The 21,710-nt window shown below is 26.6% G+C and overlaps 2 protein-coding genes across 8 annotated transcripts in view; both read right to left on the bottom strand.

The window, feature by feature from the left end:
* The window catches only part of LOC107439260 (coiled-coil domain-containing protein 92), an 879,443-nt gene that overhangs the window by 790,309 nt on the left and 67,424 nt on the right, over nucleotides 1-21,710 (bottom strand). The gene's annotated exons all lie outside the window — the stretch shown is intronic.
* LOC107447943 (FAD-dependent oxidoreductase domain-containing protein 1) lies at nucleotides 117-21,656 on the bottom strand. Of its 3 annotated transcripts, XM_043043511.2 has the most exons (10): nucleotides 20,811-21,656; nucleotides 19,961-20,090; nucleotides 17,779-17,878; nucleotides 14,042-14,136; nucleotides 11,461-11,636; nucleotides 6,786-6,931; nucleotides 4,256-4,391; nucleotides 3,860-3,964; nucleotides 2,797-2,814; nucleotides 117-2,697 (listed from the first exon to the last, which is right to left on the bottom strand). In XM_043043511.2, the coding sequence occupies exons 1-10, from the start codon at nucleotides 21,156-21,158 to the stop codon at nucleotides 2,443-2,445; spliced, it is 1,509 nt and encodes a 502-aa protein (XP_042899445.1). In that variant the 5' UTR covers nucleotides 21,159-21,656; the 3' UTR covers nucleotides 117-2,442. The 3 variants fall into 3 exon arrangements, with proteins under 3 accessions (XP_042899445.1, XP_042899446.1, XP_071038053.1); XM_043043512.2 differs by lacking the exon at nucleotides 2,797-2,814; XM_071181952.1 differs by lacking the exons at nucleotides 19,961-20,090; nucleotides 20,811-21,656 and adding an exon at nucleotides 19,851-19,859 and having other exon boundaries at nucleotides 2,353-2,697.

The following is a 21,710-nucleotide window of genomic DNA, read 5'->3' on the forward strand; positions in this document are numbered from 1 at the left end:
AACTGATTTAGACACATTCAATTATCAGAAGCTATTATAAATTACATTTTCTATTTGTAGAAAATGCATTTTAGGAATATTCTATAGAAGATGTAGAAAAATAATTTAAAGAAAAATTATATAAACATGCTGAATTAGTTTTTATTATTATTTTCAACATATTATATTCATGTAATTTTTTATTATTTCACTTTATTTAATAAAATAAAGTTTACACATCTAAACAGATAATTTAAAAAAAAATAACATGTTTACAAGTAAGTGCTTCTTTTGTAAATAAATATGGATCATAAAATGATGTTATTTAGAGTCAACAATGTTTTAAAACAAATAAATGTATCCCAAATGACATTTAAGCAAAGAAATTATTAATTTTTATTTTTAAAACAAAATCTCTTCAAAGAACACAATAAAATAATTTTAAAACTAAATAACAAAACAACATATTTTAAAAAAAAAAAACTTAAAAGAAAAAAATGGCAAAGATTCTTAAATATATCATTTAACATTAAATGTCGTATACGGCAAAACAGTTATCATCTTATAAATTATTTTTCTGCTTAATAACTTCAGTAAAATGAGAAGAAGAAAAAATCTTGCACTGATGAATAATTTTTAATGATATATCTATATTTTCTTTTCTTTGAAAAATAAAGTGATTTTTTTATACTCATTTCGATTTTATTATTTTAAATTAAGAAGATCTTATTTATTTGTATACATACTATCTTCTAATATTACAATTAATTTCAGAGAAGGCAAATTTTTTAATTAGCATAGATAATGTGTGGAGGAAATGTGGTAAACTTTACTTATTGTAAAATTCATTTAATTGTGAGAAACAAGAATATTTGTAGCCACATTTTCAATGTAACAAAAATAAATTTGAAGACTACATCATTAAACAGCCTGTTACAACGTTACAGATCTAACTTAACAGATCTAAACGTTATAAGTTGAGATTTTCGGCTAACAAAAAGCACACGAAACATAATTCTTAGTAGCGCTTTGAGAAAACTCAAAAAACTAGAAGCTAAGTTTTTAAAAGGATGTTTGAATATTCACCACTTTACCTTTCAAATGAACACAATCCTCTCATAGAAATGACAATTTCATTAATTTTTTTTAAACTGAAAAGGTAAAGTAGAAAGCTTTCTAATATCCTTTTAGAAACTTTACAGCCAATCATTTAATTTTCCCAGAGCACTGACAAATCTAACAAAACATCCATAAAACAAAATTTATTTAAAACTTTAACAAGAAAACAATTAAGGCTATTTTCAAAGGCTCTGTTGTCATAAGAAATAAAGCTCTTTATTAAAAACATACGGCACTTTTATAACTGTGGTGATCATGACTGTTAGGATAAGTTAGGACAGTTAATCATGACTGTTAGGAAAAGTTTTGTCTATTTTTTAGTCAGGGTCTTTTATAAAAATGATGAAAATAGCTGCCATTATGAAAAAAAGTCCCAGTCTTTCGAGCATGAAAACTTTGCAAATTAATTTTTGAAAAGTTACTCTGATGCAAAAATACTTAAATACAGAAAATAATCTTCAGATTACTTTAATTATTTTTATCTAAGAGAAAAATTCAATCCCAAAATAGATATTAGAAATTTTCAAGTAAATTAAAAATATCTAAGCTATTTTCCCTTTTTAAAGTAAGATAGTTATATAGTTTAAAATTAAAGCTTTGCCTAAAGTGGAAGGCACTTAAATTTAGGCTTGTTTTTCTTTTTCTTTGTGAAAAAGCTTGAAAGAACATAATTAACAGAGTCAAAGCTCTTTAGACAGGAAAAACTAGCCATAGTTTAAATGTCTTAGACTTTAGGCAAAGCTTTAATTTTAAACTAAATATCTACAATTTTGTCATAAAGAGTTAACTTGGCTTCAAAGCAGACAACTAACGAAAATATTTTAAAAGATATTTAGCATCTTTAAAAAAAAAAACCTTTATTAACAAGCTTTTTCGACCGAATCAAAAATGTTAAAAATCAATAAATAATTCTCAATATTTTCAAATTTTTAGCATTGGAGTAACTTTTTAAACATTTAAAAATCAGATCACAATTGCTATTCATTTTCACTAAACTGTGACTTTTGTTTATATTCAAATCTTGTGCAATTTTTAGAATTGGCATAGAGCATAACGCTAAGCTTGACTAAAAGCCATGAATAACTGTTGCAAACTCACACTAGTTAAGAAAATAGCATATAATTGGCAAAAACGAGTTATTTCAGGTGTATTAAATGTGTTTGTGACAGGGCCTTTAAAGAACAGCTTTAAAAAGGTTAAGATGAGACAAAACTACAGAAAGGTTAAAACTGAGTAAAAGGAGAGAAACGCGAGTTCGCGAAAGTCTGTTGTCTTAAAAACTGAATACATTTAAGAAAGGTCACTTAATTAGTATTTTCTGCACTGCACTGGCTTTGATGGACATCAAACAATGTGTTGCTCATAGACTGGCTGATCTTGAAAGACTCTATGAAAATGAAACTTTGTAAGGTCTATGGTGACATAGGTCTTGTCTATTAAGAGCTCCATCATGGCTCTTCCAACAGCCGGAGCCATCTGAATGCCGTGTCCACTAAAGCCAGTAGCGAGGTACACATTTGGAAAATAGGGGTGGCGACCAACAATCGCATTCTGGTCAAAAGTGTTGTAGTCGTAATAGCCAGCCCATGCACTGCTTACCTAAATTTGAAAAAAGAAAATATAATTTTAAAAATATGTTAATTATATTACTGTTAACTCATTCTATAAAAACTTTCAAGTAACAATGAAAATGCTTACTTCTATCCTCTTAGTAGGCTAAAGAAAAAAATCAAAATTTTTTTTTAGTGCAATAGACATTTACCAGGTTACTTTTTATAAGAGAGAAGGACAAATTAAAGAATATAATTTGCTCTTCTAGCCATGAGAAATAAAAAAATAGTAAAATAAAGACATTTTATAATAAAGACTAAAATAAATAAAATAAAACATGTTTTTTCAATTTCAGAGTTACTTTGTATGTAACAAAAAATTTCAACAATTTCCAGTAAAAATTTATTTAACGAGCGTGAACACATAATAGCTTGAGATCAATGTATAAAAATTTTTCATGGTGTTTCATTTAAATAAATAACCAGTTAAACCAGAATAAATAAATATAAAGTACCCAGAATAAATAAATAACCAGTATATTTCTACATACACTACAGTTTAAAAAAATTTGTACAAGAGTTTAAGTCTTCCTTAAATCAAATAAATTTAAAGTATGGTTTCAATAATCTTGAAACAAAAACAAAATTAATATGCTGCCTAACAGTTTTGTACAAAAGTAATTAAGTTGATGATTCTAAGTACTGATTGTTTGTAACTGCCAAGTGTGACTTTATTTATTAGAAATATTCCTCTTTTGAAAAAAGATAAAAGTACTGCTTCAATATAAGTATTTAATTAGCAGAAATATGATGGTACAGCCTACCACTACATATATATATGGATCTGAATTATGAGCTTAGTGCAATTTCAAAGCTAAAGTACTAGTTTAAACATAGCAAAGGTAGCATAATATTATCATTTGTCACGAAAACAAACTTTTTACATAATTCAAAGATTTAAGCATTAATAGGATAATATGTTCATGTATATTTAATTTTAATGTACTTTAATCATACAAGTTACATTCAATAATATGACAATACAAAAATAAAGATTTATTTAATTTTTTGAAAGGATTCCTTTAATTATGTTAAAACTTAACAACCAAATAAATACCTGAGTAAATACTTCAGTAAAAATAGAAGATGAAGAAAAATTCCACAAGTAAAATAAAATGAATTAATATATAAAGTCAAATAGTTAAAATTACCTTAATACACTCAAAATGAGGAATTCTCTTTGCTATGACAGGCCAAACTGACGAATCAAAGAAATTGTAGTCCACTTCTAAATTACTTACATCTGGTTCTTCAGTCTAAATAAAAAACATTCAACAAGATAATGAGTAAAAGCAAAAAGGAAAGTTTTGATGCAATCTTTGTATAAATTTATATTTCTTACAACCTCCAAAGAAACTAACCCTAAATAATGACAGAAAAAGTCAGTAGATATATTGAAACACTCAAAAAGTAAAATTAACATTAAGGAGTCCAAACTTTGGAGCGCTTTCTTGACAGAACCATTGGGACCGTATTTCCGACATTGTGGCTCAACAACAACAAAAGATAATAACAATGAAATGAAAGTTGAATAGATTTTTTTTTACCTCAGATGGGGATCGTCCACAAATGTATTTGCCTCCAAGACCTTCTCGTCTCACATAAACACCTGATGGATCTATAACCAAAGGCATATCTATTCCAGGACCTGTTTCACAGTTGAAAACGTAAACATACCGTTTCCTAAATCAATAAAAAGGTAAATATATTTTAGGATAAATTACAAAAAAGGAAAAGAATATTCTTAAAGAAACATAAATACAAAATCACCATTGAACGATGAAATAAAACGTTTTTAAATTAACTTTTTTAAATAAACAAAAGAGAAGAGAAAATGTTTAATTTGACAATAAATTCAGTTTATATTATTTAAGAAAGGATCCTTATTTGCATTAAAATATGCACAGAGTTTTAATTAAAATGTGAGTAAATGCCAATGAGAAAGCCGTCAGAATTTCCTTACAATTACAAACAGAATTACTGCATATTTTGTCAAGAAATAATTTAAACTTGCATTGTTATTCAGCACAGAGTTGTCATTGAGTTTTAAGCACTTTTGACTCTGGACTTGGGTACAAATTTTGATTGATAATTTATTCTCTTTGTCAATCATATGGCAATAAATTAAATTTGTAGTAGTTACAAAATGATTGACACTTGCAATGTCACCACGAACACAGCTACAGAAGATATTGCAGTGTTCTTGTAGTTTGTTGAAAAAGGTAGAAATTATAAGTAAAAGATATCACCCTCACAGACAAAAAAGTTAGTTGGTAAAAATACAGTAATAACATCCCCAGCACCAAAATAACTTGGCCCTTCATCGGACCAATATTCACGAATCTTGGCTCAATCAGGTTTCAAAGGACAGTTATTTTCCGATATAAGCTCTATATAGAATTGCCCGATTCACCTGAAATTTTACAGTCATTTTGCAACCAATATTGGCCCTATATAGAATTGTCAGATTTACCCAATATTTTATATTAATTAATATTTTAAGTAATTATAAGGCCATATATTGGACCCATGAAGGCCAATATAGGACTAATATTAAAAAATCAAAGACATCCCAATATGGGTCCCTCGGTGCATGCTCATGTTGGACCCATATTGAGCCCGAATGGGGCAAAGGTAAAACTGTTGCTGGGAATTAGATATTTAAAACTTATAAAACTATTTGATCGAAAGTAAATCTATTTCACAATATCTCAGATTATAAAGAACAAACTATGAATTTTTGAATCAAGAAGAATAAATTTAAGAACATAAAAATTATTAAAGCAAAATAAATAAATAAAAAATAAACAGTAATAATGATAATTAATTTAAACTTCTTAACTATTATTATTTTTTTTTAATTTGAGAATTTCTATCAAATAATATATTACAGAAGTTTAAAAGTAATGAAACAGCTGGCAGCAGAAATGGGTAAATAAAGAAAAACGTAAATTAATAATTTTCTTGGGGTCATTTATTGCATACTATTGATACAGAAAAATGACCAACATAAGTCAACGCATAATATTATTTTGTATGAATAGCAATGCTTGAATATACATACAGCAATAATAAATTTACAATTGATATGTATAAATTATATGCAATTGAGAAAATCTATGAATTTACTGCAAAAAAAAAAAATTATGAAGCAAAATAAAAATCAGTAAACTCATAAATTTATTTAAAGGGTTCCATACCTCTCTCCTCAAAAAAAAAAGGAAAAAAAAATAGACCAAAATATGGAACAATAATTTATTGAACAACTCGTAACAGACAAAAAAAAAAAAAAAAAACATCATTTTTATAACTCTATATCTACATTATTAAAAATATTGTAAATAATTTTAGGCAAAAAAAAAAAAGCAGGTCTTGAGCAAAAATAAAACTTAAAAATGCTTTTCCACATGAATTATTTTCTTACGCTATTTGAAATGAAAGATTTTATTCTTTTCAAGATAGAGCTTTAAAGTAAAGCAGTAAGACATACTAAATGAAACTGAATGAATAATAAATTTTTCAATACTTATTAAAGTTTTCACAGCATGTTATACCGGTGTCATAGATATTTTCATTGAGTTTGCATACAAAAAATGATAAAAATTTATATTTAAGCAAATGAATGCAGATTTTTAACAGTTGTAATCCGAGTTATTATAAGGAAAAATAAGTTTTGAAAACTGTACAAAATTTTAAAAAAGCGTTAGGGATTTAAAAACTGAGATTTCTTAAGAATTTCAAAAAACTAAATATTATTACTAATTTTTAAAAATTAATTATTGATTGCCAAGTCAGAATGTGTGTAAAGGTTTTAAAAAAATTATTTCTTTATTTGCTTTTCCTTTACTTAACCCTCCAAGTGTTGAGCCCCTGGGTAAAATTGTATGGAAATTTCCCTGCTTCCTTTGAATAATATGGGGGAAACCGGTTTTTTGAAGCAGAAAAACTTGAGGCAAAAAGTTCAGAAAAAGCCAGTACTAACACTCAGAGGGTTAAAGATAATTCGGTTAAGCGTACTGCTACCTCTAAAAGTATTGAAAAATTCTGATTTTAAAAAACAACCTAAAAGTATTCTACCTGGGCTCCACGGGGAGAGGAACACTAAGCATTCCTGGACCCGTTCCTATGTGCAATAATTTGGCTACTTCAGATGAAAATGGACCACCTGCGATAATCAGGAAAGCAAACTCTACGCAATGGACTTCTCCTTCATCATCTTTGATCTGAAAACAAATTTCACGTTTGTTAATAGACTGTCAAACTTCTCCCAATTTCTTTCCTCTTGTCAATGCATAGCAGGTATCTTACTCTATATAAAAATCTAATGATGGTGTCGCAGTTTTCCATTGTTGTCAATACATTTTTATAGACTGGAAAATCACATGGTTGGATCCAATTTTCCCACATTAATTTTCATATTGGTTCGGTTGTCATCAGCATAAAAATGATATAAGTCATAAAGTTATTGTTTTCCAATAAATATTTTTGCTTCATTAGTTTAAAGGTTAAAATTGCCTGTACTCTTATTATTACGTTTTTGATTTCATTTGACTTCTAAATTAAGAGTTTGGGAGGATTGTTTTTATTATTATTATTAGAATAATGTAATTCTACATAACATTTTAACATAAAGTTATTCCTATCGGTATCTGATCTTATTAACCGTTTTTACAATTATTATTTTTTGGAGCTATGACATTAATATACTATTGTGAATTAGGGTTAAATAGATTTATTAAATGATTTAAAATTTAACTTTCAGCTTCATGCACAAAATGATGAACGCAAAAATTGTATTTTAAATACATCCATCCGTTTGGAATGCAAAAATATTGAATTACAGTTGTAAACTCTCCAAATTAATTATAACTCTTTTATTAGTTATATTAGTTTACTCTTTTATTAGTTATTAGTTATGATACTTTTAATTTTAAATGTTATTTTAAAAAAATGATTACTTAGAAAAATGATTTATGTTTACTAATAGATCTTAATAGTACAGTACAGAACCCGTTATCCGGAAATCAGAAAACCGGAAAACCAAAAAACCGGAACGAAATTCAATAAATTTTCCCGCCATTTAAAAAAAAATAAATTTTTTTTCCTCATAAGATCTTAGGATTTTTCTTTCTTTTTGGAGAGATGTTTACCTTACTATCATTTTGGAAATAATCATTAGTGTATTACTTCATTTTTTCTTCTTTTTCAGATTATTTCCAAATATTATTTTTTTTAGTTGGGTTTAACAATTAAAAAAACGGCTTTTTGTAGCGATTCAGAAAACCGGAAAAATCAGTTATCCGNTTCATTGTTTGGAAGCCAGTGTAATAATAATTAATTATAACAAAATAATAAAAATTGGAAAAAATTAACAAAAAATTTAAAAAATGCTTTAAAATGCAAAATACGCCAAAAAGTTAAAAGAAAAATGCCCTATAAATCTAAAAAAATGCTCTAATGGACAAAGAATGTCCAAAAATGCAAAAAATGCAAAAGTCATCAAAATCCGGGCCTTAATTATCAGTTATGATACTTTTAATTTTAAATGTTATTTTAAAAAATGATTACTTAGAAAAATGATTTATGTTCACTAATAGATCTTAATAGTATAAGGGAAATAATTGGGAAGTGGAAGCACAAGTGTTCCTTTCGTACCTATATTTTTAGTTCAATAATTTCAACTGCTTTATGTTAAGAAATAGCAATCATTGTGAATCAATCACCGGGGATGCTGAGCAGCAGTGAACTGGGGTATTAACCCCCTAGTCATGAATATACAGTCAAACCTCGATATCTCGAATTTGAAGGGAGAGGAGAAAAAATTGAGANAAAAATCGAGATCTGAATTACGAAAATACGAGCTATCCAGCCGACGGATAAAAAATACGGAAAATCTTATTATCCGCGGAAGAATCTCATCCTTGCTTTTTACACTTTCATTTAAAAAAAGATTCAATTGTTGTTTGCTTTAGAGATGTGCATGAAAGTTTGTCTATAACACTTTCTAAGTAAACTATAGCTTTAAATGTTTCCTCTGACATATTCGGCTACCTCTCAATAAATCTCCTTACAGTGTCCACTGCAGAAAGTGCTTGTTTGTTAGTAATATTGGGCGGTAAATCTTCGATTTCCTCTTCTTCTGATAGTTCACAAAAAGCTTTCGTTTGAGTGATGATATCATTGTCATCCCACTGACCACACACTGTTACTGCATCATCTACGTTTACAAAGTCATGAAATTCCATGTCATCAAGCCTCATGAGTTCGGTCAATCTGTTCCAATCATTTTCGGTGTTGCTTTCAGCAGAATTAACGATATTGATTGTTTGACTACTTTCATGATCTTTAATGAATCCAGACTTCTTGAAGCCATTCATTATCGTAGAGGAAGACACATCATTCCATGCCTTGTCAGCCATTCTTAAAATTTTTTATTTTTTTTGGAATATTTTTTTAATTTTAGAAAAAAAATCTACTCTATTTATGGAAAAAAATTCAAGTTATCGAGGGATTAGAAAAAAAAATTTCATGAAATCAATTTTTTTTTTTTAACATTGAGAGTATAGGAAATTTGAAGGGAATTTTTTCTTCCCTTCGAGATATCGAAAAATTCGTGAAATCGAGGTTCGACTGTATTTCCAAAAATATCAAAATTATTAGGTATTTTGAAATTGATCTGCTATTAATATAATTAGGATATTTTGTATAGAAAAGTTTAACCTAACTTTTGATAAATATATTCAGGTATAATATAAACATTAAAACATAAAAATGCTTAGTTAATATAGGTTTATCAGAGCTGCCAACCCAAAAGTTCTAGTTCCTCCCAATATTTTTAGTAGTAGAAAAATATGAATGAGTAATTAGATTAAAAATGTCATTATGAATAAAATTTTTACAATAACAGGCCAAATATATAGAATTACTTAAATTTGTTTTAGTTAATTGTAAATGTTAAATCCCAGAATTTGAGAAAATTCTCCAGCAAAAAATCAAAGTTGGCAAGGCTTATGTTTACAATCTAATTTTAATTGCTTATATCATTATATAAAATTTTTATTTTTGAACAACCATTTATAATTAAATTACTTACCAATAAAGAATATGAAACTTTTATAGCAATTAATTTAAGAAAAAAACTCAGTTCTTACAAGAATCGTGTTATTGGATTTTAAATTTGTGTGAATATGAATTGCGATATTTAATTTTAAAATCGCATGAATATGAATTGAAATATCGGATTTTAAGAATGCAAAAATACAAATTGCGATATTGGGTATTAAAATCACTAAAATATATTAATCACAATGTTTGATTTAAGAATGGGAAAATACAAATCGCAATATTGGGTTTTTGAATAGCGTAAATATGGATTACATTAGATCCTGCGAATACGGATGCGACATTGGATTTTAAACTGGTGGGGAAACGAATCATGATATTGATTTTAAAAACCTGTAAATACAAATTGCGGATTCTTAAATCACTTCGTATTCTTAAATCACATAAGTACGAATCGCGGCATACAATTTTTAAATCGCATGAAAGCGAATCACAAGGAATAACTTTTAAATTAGGTAAATACGAAAATCGATGTTGGATATTAAAATTGTGTGAATATGAATTGTGATATCAGTGGATTCCGGCATAGTTTATAATACTAAACACGATGAAGATAAGACAAACGAAGAAAAAAATTATTCAAAATTACGAAAGAGTCACATATATCAAATTGTCTTATTAACGCTATTTAGCAAAGGCTTCAAAATTTAAATTGTGGTGAAAATTTCACAGGATTATATAAGTTTTGATTCACAGAAGTAAGCGAATCAATGGTCTGTGAAAAATCACATGCCCTGCTCCTAATTTCTAGACCTGGAGGGATGATGCGAAAAACCCGGAATTTCAGGGTACACCCGGAGTACAATCACCCTTGCTAAGTATAAAGAATTGAAAATTTAAGATTTATCCAAAGCATCGTGCTTGTCTTATATAAATAAATCTTTCAAATAAACACACTCTTCACTTATTTCTTTATGAAACTTTTCTAAACAATTCCAGGTCAATTGCCAGATTGTTGCATGGCTATATTAATAGTTAATACAATAGTAACAAATAAAGCTTGTTTATTTCAAGCCGTAGTCTAACATACGAGAGAATACATATCTGGAAAATGGATGAAACTTATTTCAACCATTCGCTTAAAAAATTTTCAATTATCGCAAAAGAAAAGCCTCACCTTTTTTCAATAAAAAGTATTTTGAAAATCACAGTGAACAATAAAAAGTAAAATAAAAAGGGCATAATTAAATCATATTTCTTCACATTCTTTTAACTTAAAGCAATCTTACAATAAAATATTAAAACCAACCCAACATCTAAGTGTTTCCTAAAGAATAAACCTTCCTTCATCAGGCAGTTAAAAGATTCAAGTAGTTTTTCCCTCTTTTAGTTTTTTATTTTCCCTTTTTTTTTCTTGTGTTGGTTTATCTTTTTTTTACCTCTAATTTTTCCCTTTTGTCATATTTTGCTAATTGATGTAGCCTCACCTTTTCCAAAATATGTAAGTGTATTATTCTATATGAAGCGACTTAAGTATTAATGAATATTCATAAAGGTGAATAATTCGGGAATGCACAAATAAATTATTTAACTGCTTAGAAGAAAAATCAGAAATGAAAATTTATTGCCTTAAGTCATGTCTATCAAATAAAAAATATTGAAGGAAGAAAAAAAAGCGATGCCTACTCACATACATATAATTTGTGCGAAGGAGAGGGTCAAGAGTTGGGTCCACAATAGGGTGCTCATTTCTGAACTCAAAACCAATTACTTCACCATTGACATACTCAGCACCCAGAGAACATGCCTTTTTTTTAAAAGCATTCAGGAGAGCCCATGGATCAAACCAGCCTTCATTTTCAAAACCTAATGTTGTTAAAGAAACAAATTCAAAATTAATGCCAATCAGGCTGAACAATGATTTTGAGAAATTACCAACAGAACATCGAAATATAATTCAATAAAAAACATGCATTTAATAATTGAGATGAATACACAGAAATTTCCATAATTTTTTTCAAGCAGGAATGGCAAGTTTCTTCTACAGGGTAAAAAACCGGTCAGTGAAAAAACAAATTTCTTCCAACTCAAAGGGAAGAAACTCTTTTCAAAGAATAAATATCCTGTTTAAATAATGGTTCCAAGTAGAAGAAAAATAAATTCAATGAATTTCTTAAAAAATTAAAATAAATGTAATACTTTTCTATTTAACATAAAAAATAAAATCCTATTTTATAATTATATGCAGAACTGTTAAAATATCAAAATCAAATTTTATAAATTGCTCCAAAATTAAAAAAATCACATAATAAGCATACACACTAGTACAAATCATGTATTGAATTTACAATTACTATATTAATTTGTACAAAAGTACTTGGTTAGTATGAATACTTTACCCAACTCTTCAATAGAATGATATATAGATTTTAAAATTCTGTGTAAAACTAAAATAAATAATTTAAAAATAGTTTTCTTTTAGTTTATAAAGAAAAGTAGCTGTGAAAAACTTATAGCTTTCTAGTACTATTTATACATTAATTTTAGTTTCTTTAAACTGCAGCTATTCCTATGATATTTATTTCTAAACAATTATATGAGTCATCTTTATTTTTTTCCAGTTTCTTCTAATGTCCTGAAAGAAACAAATTTTTTTGCAAAAAAAAAAAAAAAAAAATCCTGTATATAAGCCTGGGAACAAAGTCAATCTGCAACACTATCTTCAAAAATTCAAATTTGCCTGTGACCTCAATGCAGTGAGTAGGATGGTAAAAATTAAGCTTAATATATTGATTTCCAATTATTAAAAATAATAAAGTTATACAGAAAATCTTTATATTGTTTTAAAAATTTTATTTGAATAAAAAAGTCATAATTAAGCAATGTCCAAAAGGATTTAAAAAAAAGAAAAGAAATGTTTATGTTTTCAATAAAGAAATCAGTAAAAGAAGGATATGCTTGCAGATGACATCAAAATAAAATCTTTTCATTTTAAAGGAAGAAATTAACAAAATTGCAATTTATAGTATTTAGATTTGTGCCAAGTTAAAGCTTCTTCAAACTTCAAATGAAATTTATTGCCATACCATCACAGGTACTTGCAGAATAATAACCAGAAAAATTAGCATTAAATGTCCTTCTACAATTTCAATTTTTTTTTTTTAAAAAAAGGGAAAAAAAGCTATTGCTTATTTTTTATTAATGAAGATAGATAAAATATTTTCTTCCTAACTTTAATTTTTACTTATTCATGATTTTATCTGTTAGCAATTTTTTCTACATTTGCTCTCTTTTTTTAAAAAAATAATAATAATCTGAGATTAGAAATAATCTGCAGATGTTGTGATAATTGCCTTACAAGAATATAGGAAGAATGAGTCTGAAATTTGTTTCCCTCGGAACAAAGGAGCCAATAAATGAGCTTTGATACAAAGGCAGACAAGATTTTTTATGCCAATTATACAAAACTTCCAATCATCTCAGTACTTCACAAGCTTGAATATGCCTCATCCTTTTTTTTTAAGTTTCAAGAAATCTCAAATTGCCTGCTGCACTTTTATGTCTAATTGGAACTGTCCACCTTTGAATTTTTTTTAAGCAGTCAAAAACAGAAATATCACATAAGGAGATACTGTAAGGCGGTTGCTTTTATGTCTCCCACTTAAGTATGTCCAACATCTATAGTAGTATAACATTTGTTATAAAACAGGGATGAGAGTAGTCAGAAAGTAAAAAAGAGGAAATCCAAGACTGAATATATAATTATATATATATACACAAATTTGACAAAAAAAAGAGTGATTTTTAAACTTGTAAACTATATGATTATAAACCACGATGATTNATAATATCACACATCTTGCAGTTTTTCTGGAAATTTTACCCTTAGTTGCATGATGTAACCATTCCAGTATTAGAGAGTTAGGATCCAACTCAAATGATGAATGTTTTCCATGATTGGCAATCAATTTTCGTCCTTCGGCAACCGGGCAGGATGTTGGTGTTGTTAAAACTTGTTTGGTAATAAATTCATCATAAGTAATATTTCATAATTTATCACATAGAAAAAAATATGGTTATTAGAGCAAAAGTTACTCAGGTAATATCTAGCTCAGAATCTTCTATTTAAAGAGTTTTATTTCAAATATAACTAAATAAACAATTGAGTTTATTAAAAATAATTTACAACAACCACTTTCATAAAGTACACATTTTTAGTATGAAATAACCTATATCTAATGCTCCTTAGTATTTATTATAAGTATAGTTACCATAAGATCCCAGAGCAATTCCTTCAGTACTCATCCATGGGAACTTTTCTTTCAATTGATATGGTTGCAAGAGCTCAACTTTAGCACCTAATTCTCTGTAAAATTTCATGTTTTACTCAAAGATGGAAAAAAAAGCAAAAATCATTAATATATTAAATTAAAATTTTATGAATATATATAAAAAGAAAACCATATTTAGTCCCTTTATTCAAGTAAATAATTATGAATAAATTTTTATGCTATTGAATTAATTTAATGGGACCGAATTGTGTTTTTGATGCTAATTAAAGTAATTACTTTAGAAAGCAAAGAATACCTATTAAGAAAATATACAAGGTACCTGTCAAGAGTTTTTAAATTCACCAATGACTTCTACCAATAACTTTGCAAGACTTACACAGGTTAATACATTATTACATAATACAGTCAAAAAGGTCTAAACGAATGAAACTTTTTTTTCTTAGAAATAATTTTGCTCGATCTGGGCAATGCTGTGCACATTTTTTTTAATAAGTCAATTTTGAAAGCAATAAAAACGAACTGAATTTTTAAAGAAACCGAAAAATAAATAATACAGCAATTAACGGAGACAAACATACAAATTAGAACATAGATTTCCCAATATTTAATGATGCCATTTAAAAATATTTACGAAATTAAAATCTCTTTATCTGACAAAATTCAAATGTGCTGTTTTCTAAAGAAAATGTTTCTAAATATGTTAATTTAACTTCAAAGAAACTAAAGTTTCAACACCATTCCATGTACTATAGCATTACTTTAAATGCATAAAAAAATCAAATTCAATAAATAAAAGTATATAAATAAAACATTAAACAAAATTATTAACTTCAAAAATTTTCAAACTAAAATAGTTTTTAAAATTAGATTTTACTAAAATTTTGAATATTTATTAGGTTCAAACTATTTTAGTCAAATAAAGTTGTTACTCCGAAATAACAAATTTAATTTTAATAAAGCTACATAAAAAAACAAAAAATACATTAATTATATGGTTATTAAGTTACATTGTATTATGAATAAAAACACTTCTACAACTAAACACAAACACAAAAACTTCAAACTATTCACTCTTTAATTTGTGTGCTTTCTTTTAAAACAATATATTTATGCCATAAAAAATTGCTAAATATTTAATATGAACATGAAATTTTAAAACAAAAGAAAATGTATTAGTGAAAAAGAGATGCTTTCATTGAATAGAGAAAAAATATGAAAATAATGATAAATAAAAATATTTTTAAGAGCTATTTTAACTATATCAAAAGAAATCAGAATAAAAAACTAATTAAATTTAAAAAAAATGCATTTCAAAATCTAGGTTTCATACAGAGATCAAAAGAAGAAATCCAAGGACTATCCGAGGAGCTCAAAATTTTAAGGACTTATCAAAAATTTTAAAACTTTGTGTAAAAGATAACTAGACAGTTTCTTCTTTTTTTTAAAAAAATTAAAAAGCAGTTATTATAAGGAACATGCAAAAAAGTATATTTTGCATACTTTTTCTAGCCTTTTGGAAATAAATTTTGACTTAGTCAAACTTCATCAAGAAAAATAAAGTTATCACTTTTACAAATAAATACGTTTTCCAGTTTCAAATATTTTAATAAATATTGGTAAAGTACAGATGTTGAAGATTAACATAAAAACCTACTAATCTTATATTTTTAAATTTGAATACATAAGAAAATCTAAGGCATTTCATACAAACAAAAACAAAAAAAAAAATCACAGTAAATTATTAATTAAGTTTGCTTGTAACATGTAAAATTAAAATTATTTGCTGTTAGTATTTTCTTCTAACTCTTGCAATTCAATTTTTTTTTCTTTTAAAGTTTTTCTTAAACTATTAGATTTTGACAGCTAAATCATATCATTTAGTTTCCCTGCTTGGACAGCAAATTCATCAGCGGACTTAATAAGTTCATCTATGCAACATAATAATCTAAGGAGTTTCTAAGGACTAATTTGAAAATCTAAGTAGTTCCAAGTACTCCTTGGAGACTTTTTTACTTCCAAGGAGTTTCTAAGGAGTATAAAGAGTCAGTAGGCACCCTCAAATCACAAAAATAAAAATTTATTATTTTAAAAGATTTTTATAAAATATTAATTAAAAAATTTTCCGTTGCATTTATTTTGCATTGAAAAAAAAATTTAACATTAGTGGATTTTAATGTCCTACATAAGCACTCTCTCTTGTCAACAAAAATAAGCAAATCACAAACCTTCTCCCTCTAAGATGCTTATGCAATATTTGAATTTATTAAACCCTAAATATATTGCTTGAGGTTAGTTTTACTTATAAGTTATACCACAAAGGATAACTCTTATTATTTTCTTATTGACATGTATAACATATTTCAGAACAAAAAATTTATATATTATGGTAACTCAGTTCAACTGTTATGGTAACTTAATTCAACTGTAATAATGCATAGTATGAAGAATATATATATCTTTTTGCAATTCAATTCAGCTACGTTAATACATAGCAGTGTCCTCCATAAGTGTTTTTTTAAGTACAGTCTGCTCTGCTTGCATTTTGTTCCCAATAAATGCAACCTCTTTGCCCTTTTTGTAAAAGTAAGCTGCCACCCCTTAAAGACACTGCCTTTTTTTATTCAGATTCCATTTTGAAAAAAAAATATTCATTGTTTTTTAAAATAATAATTATAGACTGGTAAAATGATCTCTATTTATAGGTTAAGTTCCGATTACTGCAACAAAAAATTATTACTTAGTTAGGATTATTCTCAACTCGTTAAATTTTTATAAGTACATTTTTTCGGAAGAGGAAATATTAATAAATTTTTCAAGTGATTTTAAATTTTAAAACTAATTTTTTAAACAAATACCCTTTTTTTTAAAATGATCTTTAAACGTTCACTTTCTCATAATTTTCAGTTTACATTACTGAAAAAAACTATCAAGTTGTTTAACAATTAACTATTTTTTGATAGTTCACTTTTAAAAAAAAATATGTACCTACAGTTACTGCCTTTTAGTATATCTTTAATTATTTTAATAAACTAAAAATTTTTCTATTATTTTGATAATGAAAGTTGAAAAATACTAAAATATATATATATATAGATATATATATATATATATATGTGAGAGAATAATTTAAAAATTATTGAGCATAAAATTCAGTTTTTACATAATATCACACATCTTGATAAATATCTATGATGTTAAGTGAGTGATTATGATATTAAGTAAGTGATTATGATATTAAAAATTAATATGCTATGGCAATTTGATTCAATTGTAATAATGAGAAATTTATATGTTATGGTAATTCAATTCAACTGCATTATATCTTATTGTAATTCAATTCAGATGTAATAATATATAGTATGAGAAATTCACAAATTAAAAACTTGTATGCTACAGTGATTCAATTCAAATGCACTTAACCTCATTGTAACTCAGATAAGCTGTGATGATACATATTATGAGAAATTCATAAATTAACAATTTATATGTTATGGTGATTCAATTCAATTGTAATAATGAGGAATTTATATATTATGGTAATTCAATTCAACTGCACTATATCTTATTGTAATTGAAAACTGTGATAATACATTATATGAGAAATTCATCAATGAAAAATTTATATGCTCTGGTAATTCGATTCATTTGTAATAATGGGGAATTTATATGTTATGGTAATTCAATATAACTGCACTAATATATCCTTATGAGCATACTTTTGAACATTATAATTTTTTAGCATTTGCTCAGCTCCATCTTCAGTAGCAAGGAACAGATATCCATGCGGTTGAAACTGAATATCAGGAGGATCATCATCTGTAGAATTACAAAAACAAAAGCATTATAAATAGAACATTTTAAATATTTAATAACATTGTTTTAAATTCTTTAGAAATTATAAATAACTTAAAGAATGAAAATGTGAATTTATTTTCATAATTTACAAGAACCAGTACAAACTTGTCCTATGTAAAAAAAGTCAACAAAGAATTGATTTTATAGAGATTTGTATATAAAAATAATATTTAAGAGTTTCTGGAATTTCCTTTTTAAGTTGATACTTCCTTAAATAAATTTTTTGAACATAGTACATAATTAATACTTTAACCCCTTAACTTGCGAGTAAAATGTATGTGATTCACTTCCCAGAACCACCGTTTTTCGCTCAAGTGCGCTGTCTTATGCGGTGTTTTGGTGGGGGAAAATGATGCATGCTTTGCAATTTAAAAACAGTTTACTTTTACAAGACAAGAAAAAGGAAAGAAAGAAAATACAAAGTTTAAATTAAAGAATAAAAATACAATATAAAAGTTGTTAAAACTTAGCTGTTGTATGATAAATCCTGAAACATGGTTGGACACATAAACCAACATCACATTCATAGCACTGATAGCGGGATTCACGACAAATTTTTCTTCTTGAACAAACGGCACATTTTCGCGATGCATTTCTCTTTGAAGACGTTGATGGAAAGAATAAAAAGCACCAAATACACACGAGAAACGAAAGCGAAAAAAGAATAAACCCGACCTTACTCAAATAGAGACATGCAAGCGATTAATACGATATCACTTTTCCATAACACTCTTTTCCCATTCCCCCTCCTCCGAAATTAGTAATACATTTGCAAAGCAAACACATTCAAGGTCATTTTACTGCATTCTGAAGTAGGGGGTGTAGTACTATTTATAGCAGCGCAATGCAAAACATCGCATTTCGGGAAAGCATAATATACGCCTGCGGCAGTTAACGCATTGTCTGGCCGAGACGTATATAGACGCCCATGGCAGTTAAGTGGCTAATTTTTCAAACTGAATTTTTTAAAATAATTAATACGGTCATATTTTAATATATATTTAATATAAACTAATTGCATATTTAAAAAAGAATTCTACAAATGCTAAAAATTTTAGCTTAACAATAACATGTTATAACTAATTGTAAGTATCTTTTATAAAAAAATTTCTGACACTCCAATTACAAGTAAAGACATATTTTGGTATCTTTTCAAAGTAAAAAAAAATAGTCTTATAGTTACTAAAAAGATCTATTAGATTATCGGAATTATATTTGCACTAAATTATAACATCCAAAAAAAGCAGTTTGTTAAATTTTTCTTTTCATTCATATTCAAAAATTTAACAATAATAGATTTTATAAATTAAAAAAATTTCAATGACAAATAATTGCTTCTTTAAATTTAAAAAACTGCAAATTTGAAAAATTATAGTTTCTAAGTTTGAAAAATTTAATCTTTGATGCAGAAAAGAAAGATGTTTAATGCTGTATTTAACAATCATAATTTATTAAAATGCTAAATATAATATTTTTCAATTATTATGACCTTAATTAGTATAAAATAATGAAAAAAGTATAAAAATTCTGTGTCAAAGGGACAAAACATATTTTTTTCCCTTCTAATATTTTATGTAGGTTTATAAAAAGAAGAGAAGTTTTGCAAACTACCTAAATCTTTCTGACACTTTGCTTGTTGAGAATCACATACTTTTAAAATAACTAAAATGACAATTAGCATTTCCTCACACAAAAAACTTTTAAATTGTAAGAAGCAGTTGTAATTTTTTTTTAAAAAAAAAAGAAAGAAAAAAAATAGTAGAAATTTAAAGTATATTTCAAGAAAAAATTTATTTTTAGAGGAATTTCAGTAAATTTATTAAAAAAAATATTTACCTAAAACACAATGTCTCTCAGAAATTCAGCACTGTACATAGACAGTTGTATATTTACCTAATATACAACTGAACTTAGGTAAATAAAATATATTTACCTAAAACACTTAAATATAGTTTAATGTATCTTAAAAATTCAGCATTGTACATAGACAGTTGTATATTTACCTAACATACAACTGAACTTAGGTAAATAAAATATATTTACCTAAAACACTTAAATGTTGTTTTATGTTTCTTAAAAATTCAGCACTGTACATAGACAATTGTATATTTTCTGGCAGAGAAAACTGTTGCCTTATACCTCCAACAGACAGAACAGTAGATGATCTTGTGTACTGAAAACAAAAATATTTAGTACCGATACATACATAAAAAATTGGATCTAAAAATCATAACATTTAATGATATTTAAATCAAAAATCATTTTAACTTGATGTAGTAGAAAGATGTTAAGTCTTTTAGTGTTTAAACCTACAATTCTCTTGGTTGCAGGATTCACGATCTTTGCTCAAAGGTATTATAAGAGCTTTCATTTATAATTCTTTAATTTTTCTAACTATAATGTAAAATTATATTGATAGTTACATTAAAATATAATTTAATAAAATTAGATGAGTAATAAAATAAAAAGGAATATTGTATTAAAAGTTTGAGAAAAAAATTCACATAAAAATCAATTTTTAATTAAATTTTTCAGCCAGAATTTTTTCAATCAGAATTTCTGAATTTTTTAAAATAATGAATAATGCTAAATATATTAAAATAATGAAAAATAGTATGCGGTACAAATAGTACAGATGGTATTTATGTTTCAAACAAACACAAAACTTTATTAATTAAAAATTCACTGTAAATTTGATTCATATAAACACACTACATACTTTATATCGCTCATAAAATAAAAAACAGTTTAAAAAGAGGACATTATCCACAACACTATAAAAAATAAATACATAAAATTTTAGAGAAGACCATTTCATAATATAATATTCAAATTAATTGTATTTAAAGTGAAAAAGCAGCATTATCATTAAATGTTTAAAAAAATATTCTACCTTTGGATCTCGCTCCACAACCATCACTTCAAAGCTGTCAGGCGCTCTTTGCTTCAATGAATAAGCTATAGATGATCCCATAATTCCACCCCCAATCACCACATACTCCGAATATTTCGATATTTTAGATTTGGGAGGACTGAAATCCCCTTTAGCATACCTAGAAAACTCATCTTTCAACATCTTATAAGTTTTTCTTAATGCATCACTATTTTCCAATTCAACCCTCTCTTTATATTGTTTTATTTTCTCAATATCTTCTTCGCTTATTCCGTATGATCTAGAAGCAAGACGCGATGTTATACATCGACTCACTGAAAAGAGTTTCAAACTATTCCTAAGCAACATTTTATTTAAATAATTACTTAAAATGTCTTAATTCGGTGGGCGGTCAACAGTCGTTATGCAACCTCTTTATGCGAGTTAAATGTCTCTCTTCAAAAAGTAAATTATTTTGCTCAGCGACAATCAGATAAAATTGAAAAGATTTCATCTGTTATCGTTATCTTTAACGATAGTTAAGAAATTATGCTTTTCTGCCTTTTTTGATGCGTCAAAAACTATCCAAAATCAAATAAATAAGTCTGATCTTCGATAAGGTACAAAAGATCACGATGTGGGACAATTTGATATGACAATGATTTTAAAATATAAAAATTTACTTGATTTCTTAGATTCTAATGATTAAAACTACAATCTACTATTAAACAAATTAAGTCAGAAATTTACAACAACCAAGTTATAAACAAGCGCTAAAATATAAATAAATTGATATTTTATAATTTCTTAACTCAGCCGGCTGATTGCTTAAAAAACACAACGCTTCTGGTTGTCTTTTTCCGTCCTAACGAAGGAGAGAAATCTATTCTATTATTTAGATTATGTAACCGTAACAACAGG

This window comes from Parasteatoda tepidariorum, chromosome 6 (genome assembly GCF_043381705.1).
Source record: "Parasteatoda tepidariorum isolate YZ-2023 chromosome 6, CAS_Ptep_4.0, whole genome shotgun sequence".
NCBI classification, from domain to species: domain Eukaryota; kingdom Metazoa; phylum Arthropoda; class Arachnida; order Araneae; family Theridiidae; genus Parasteatoda; species Parasteatoda tepidariorum.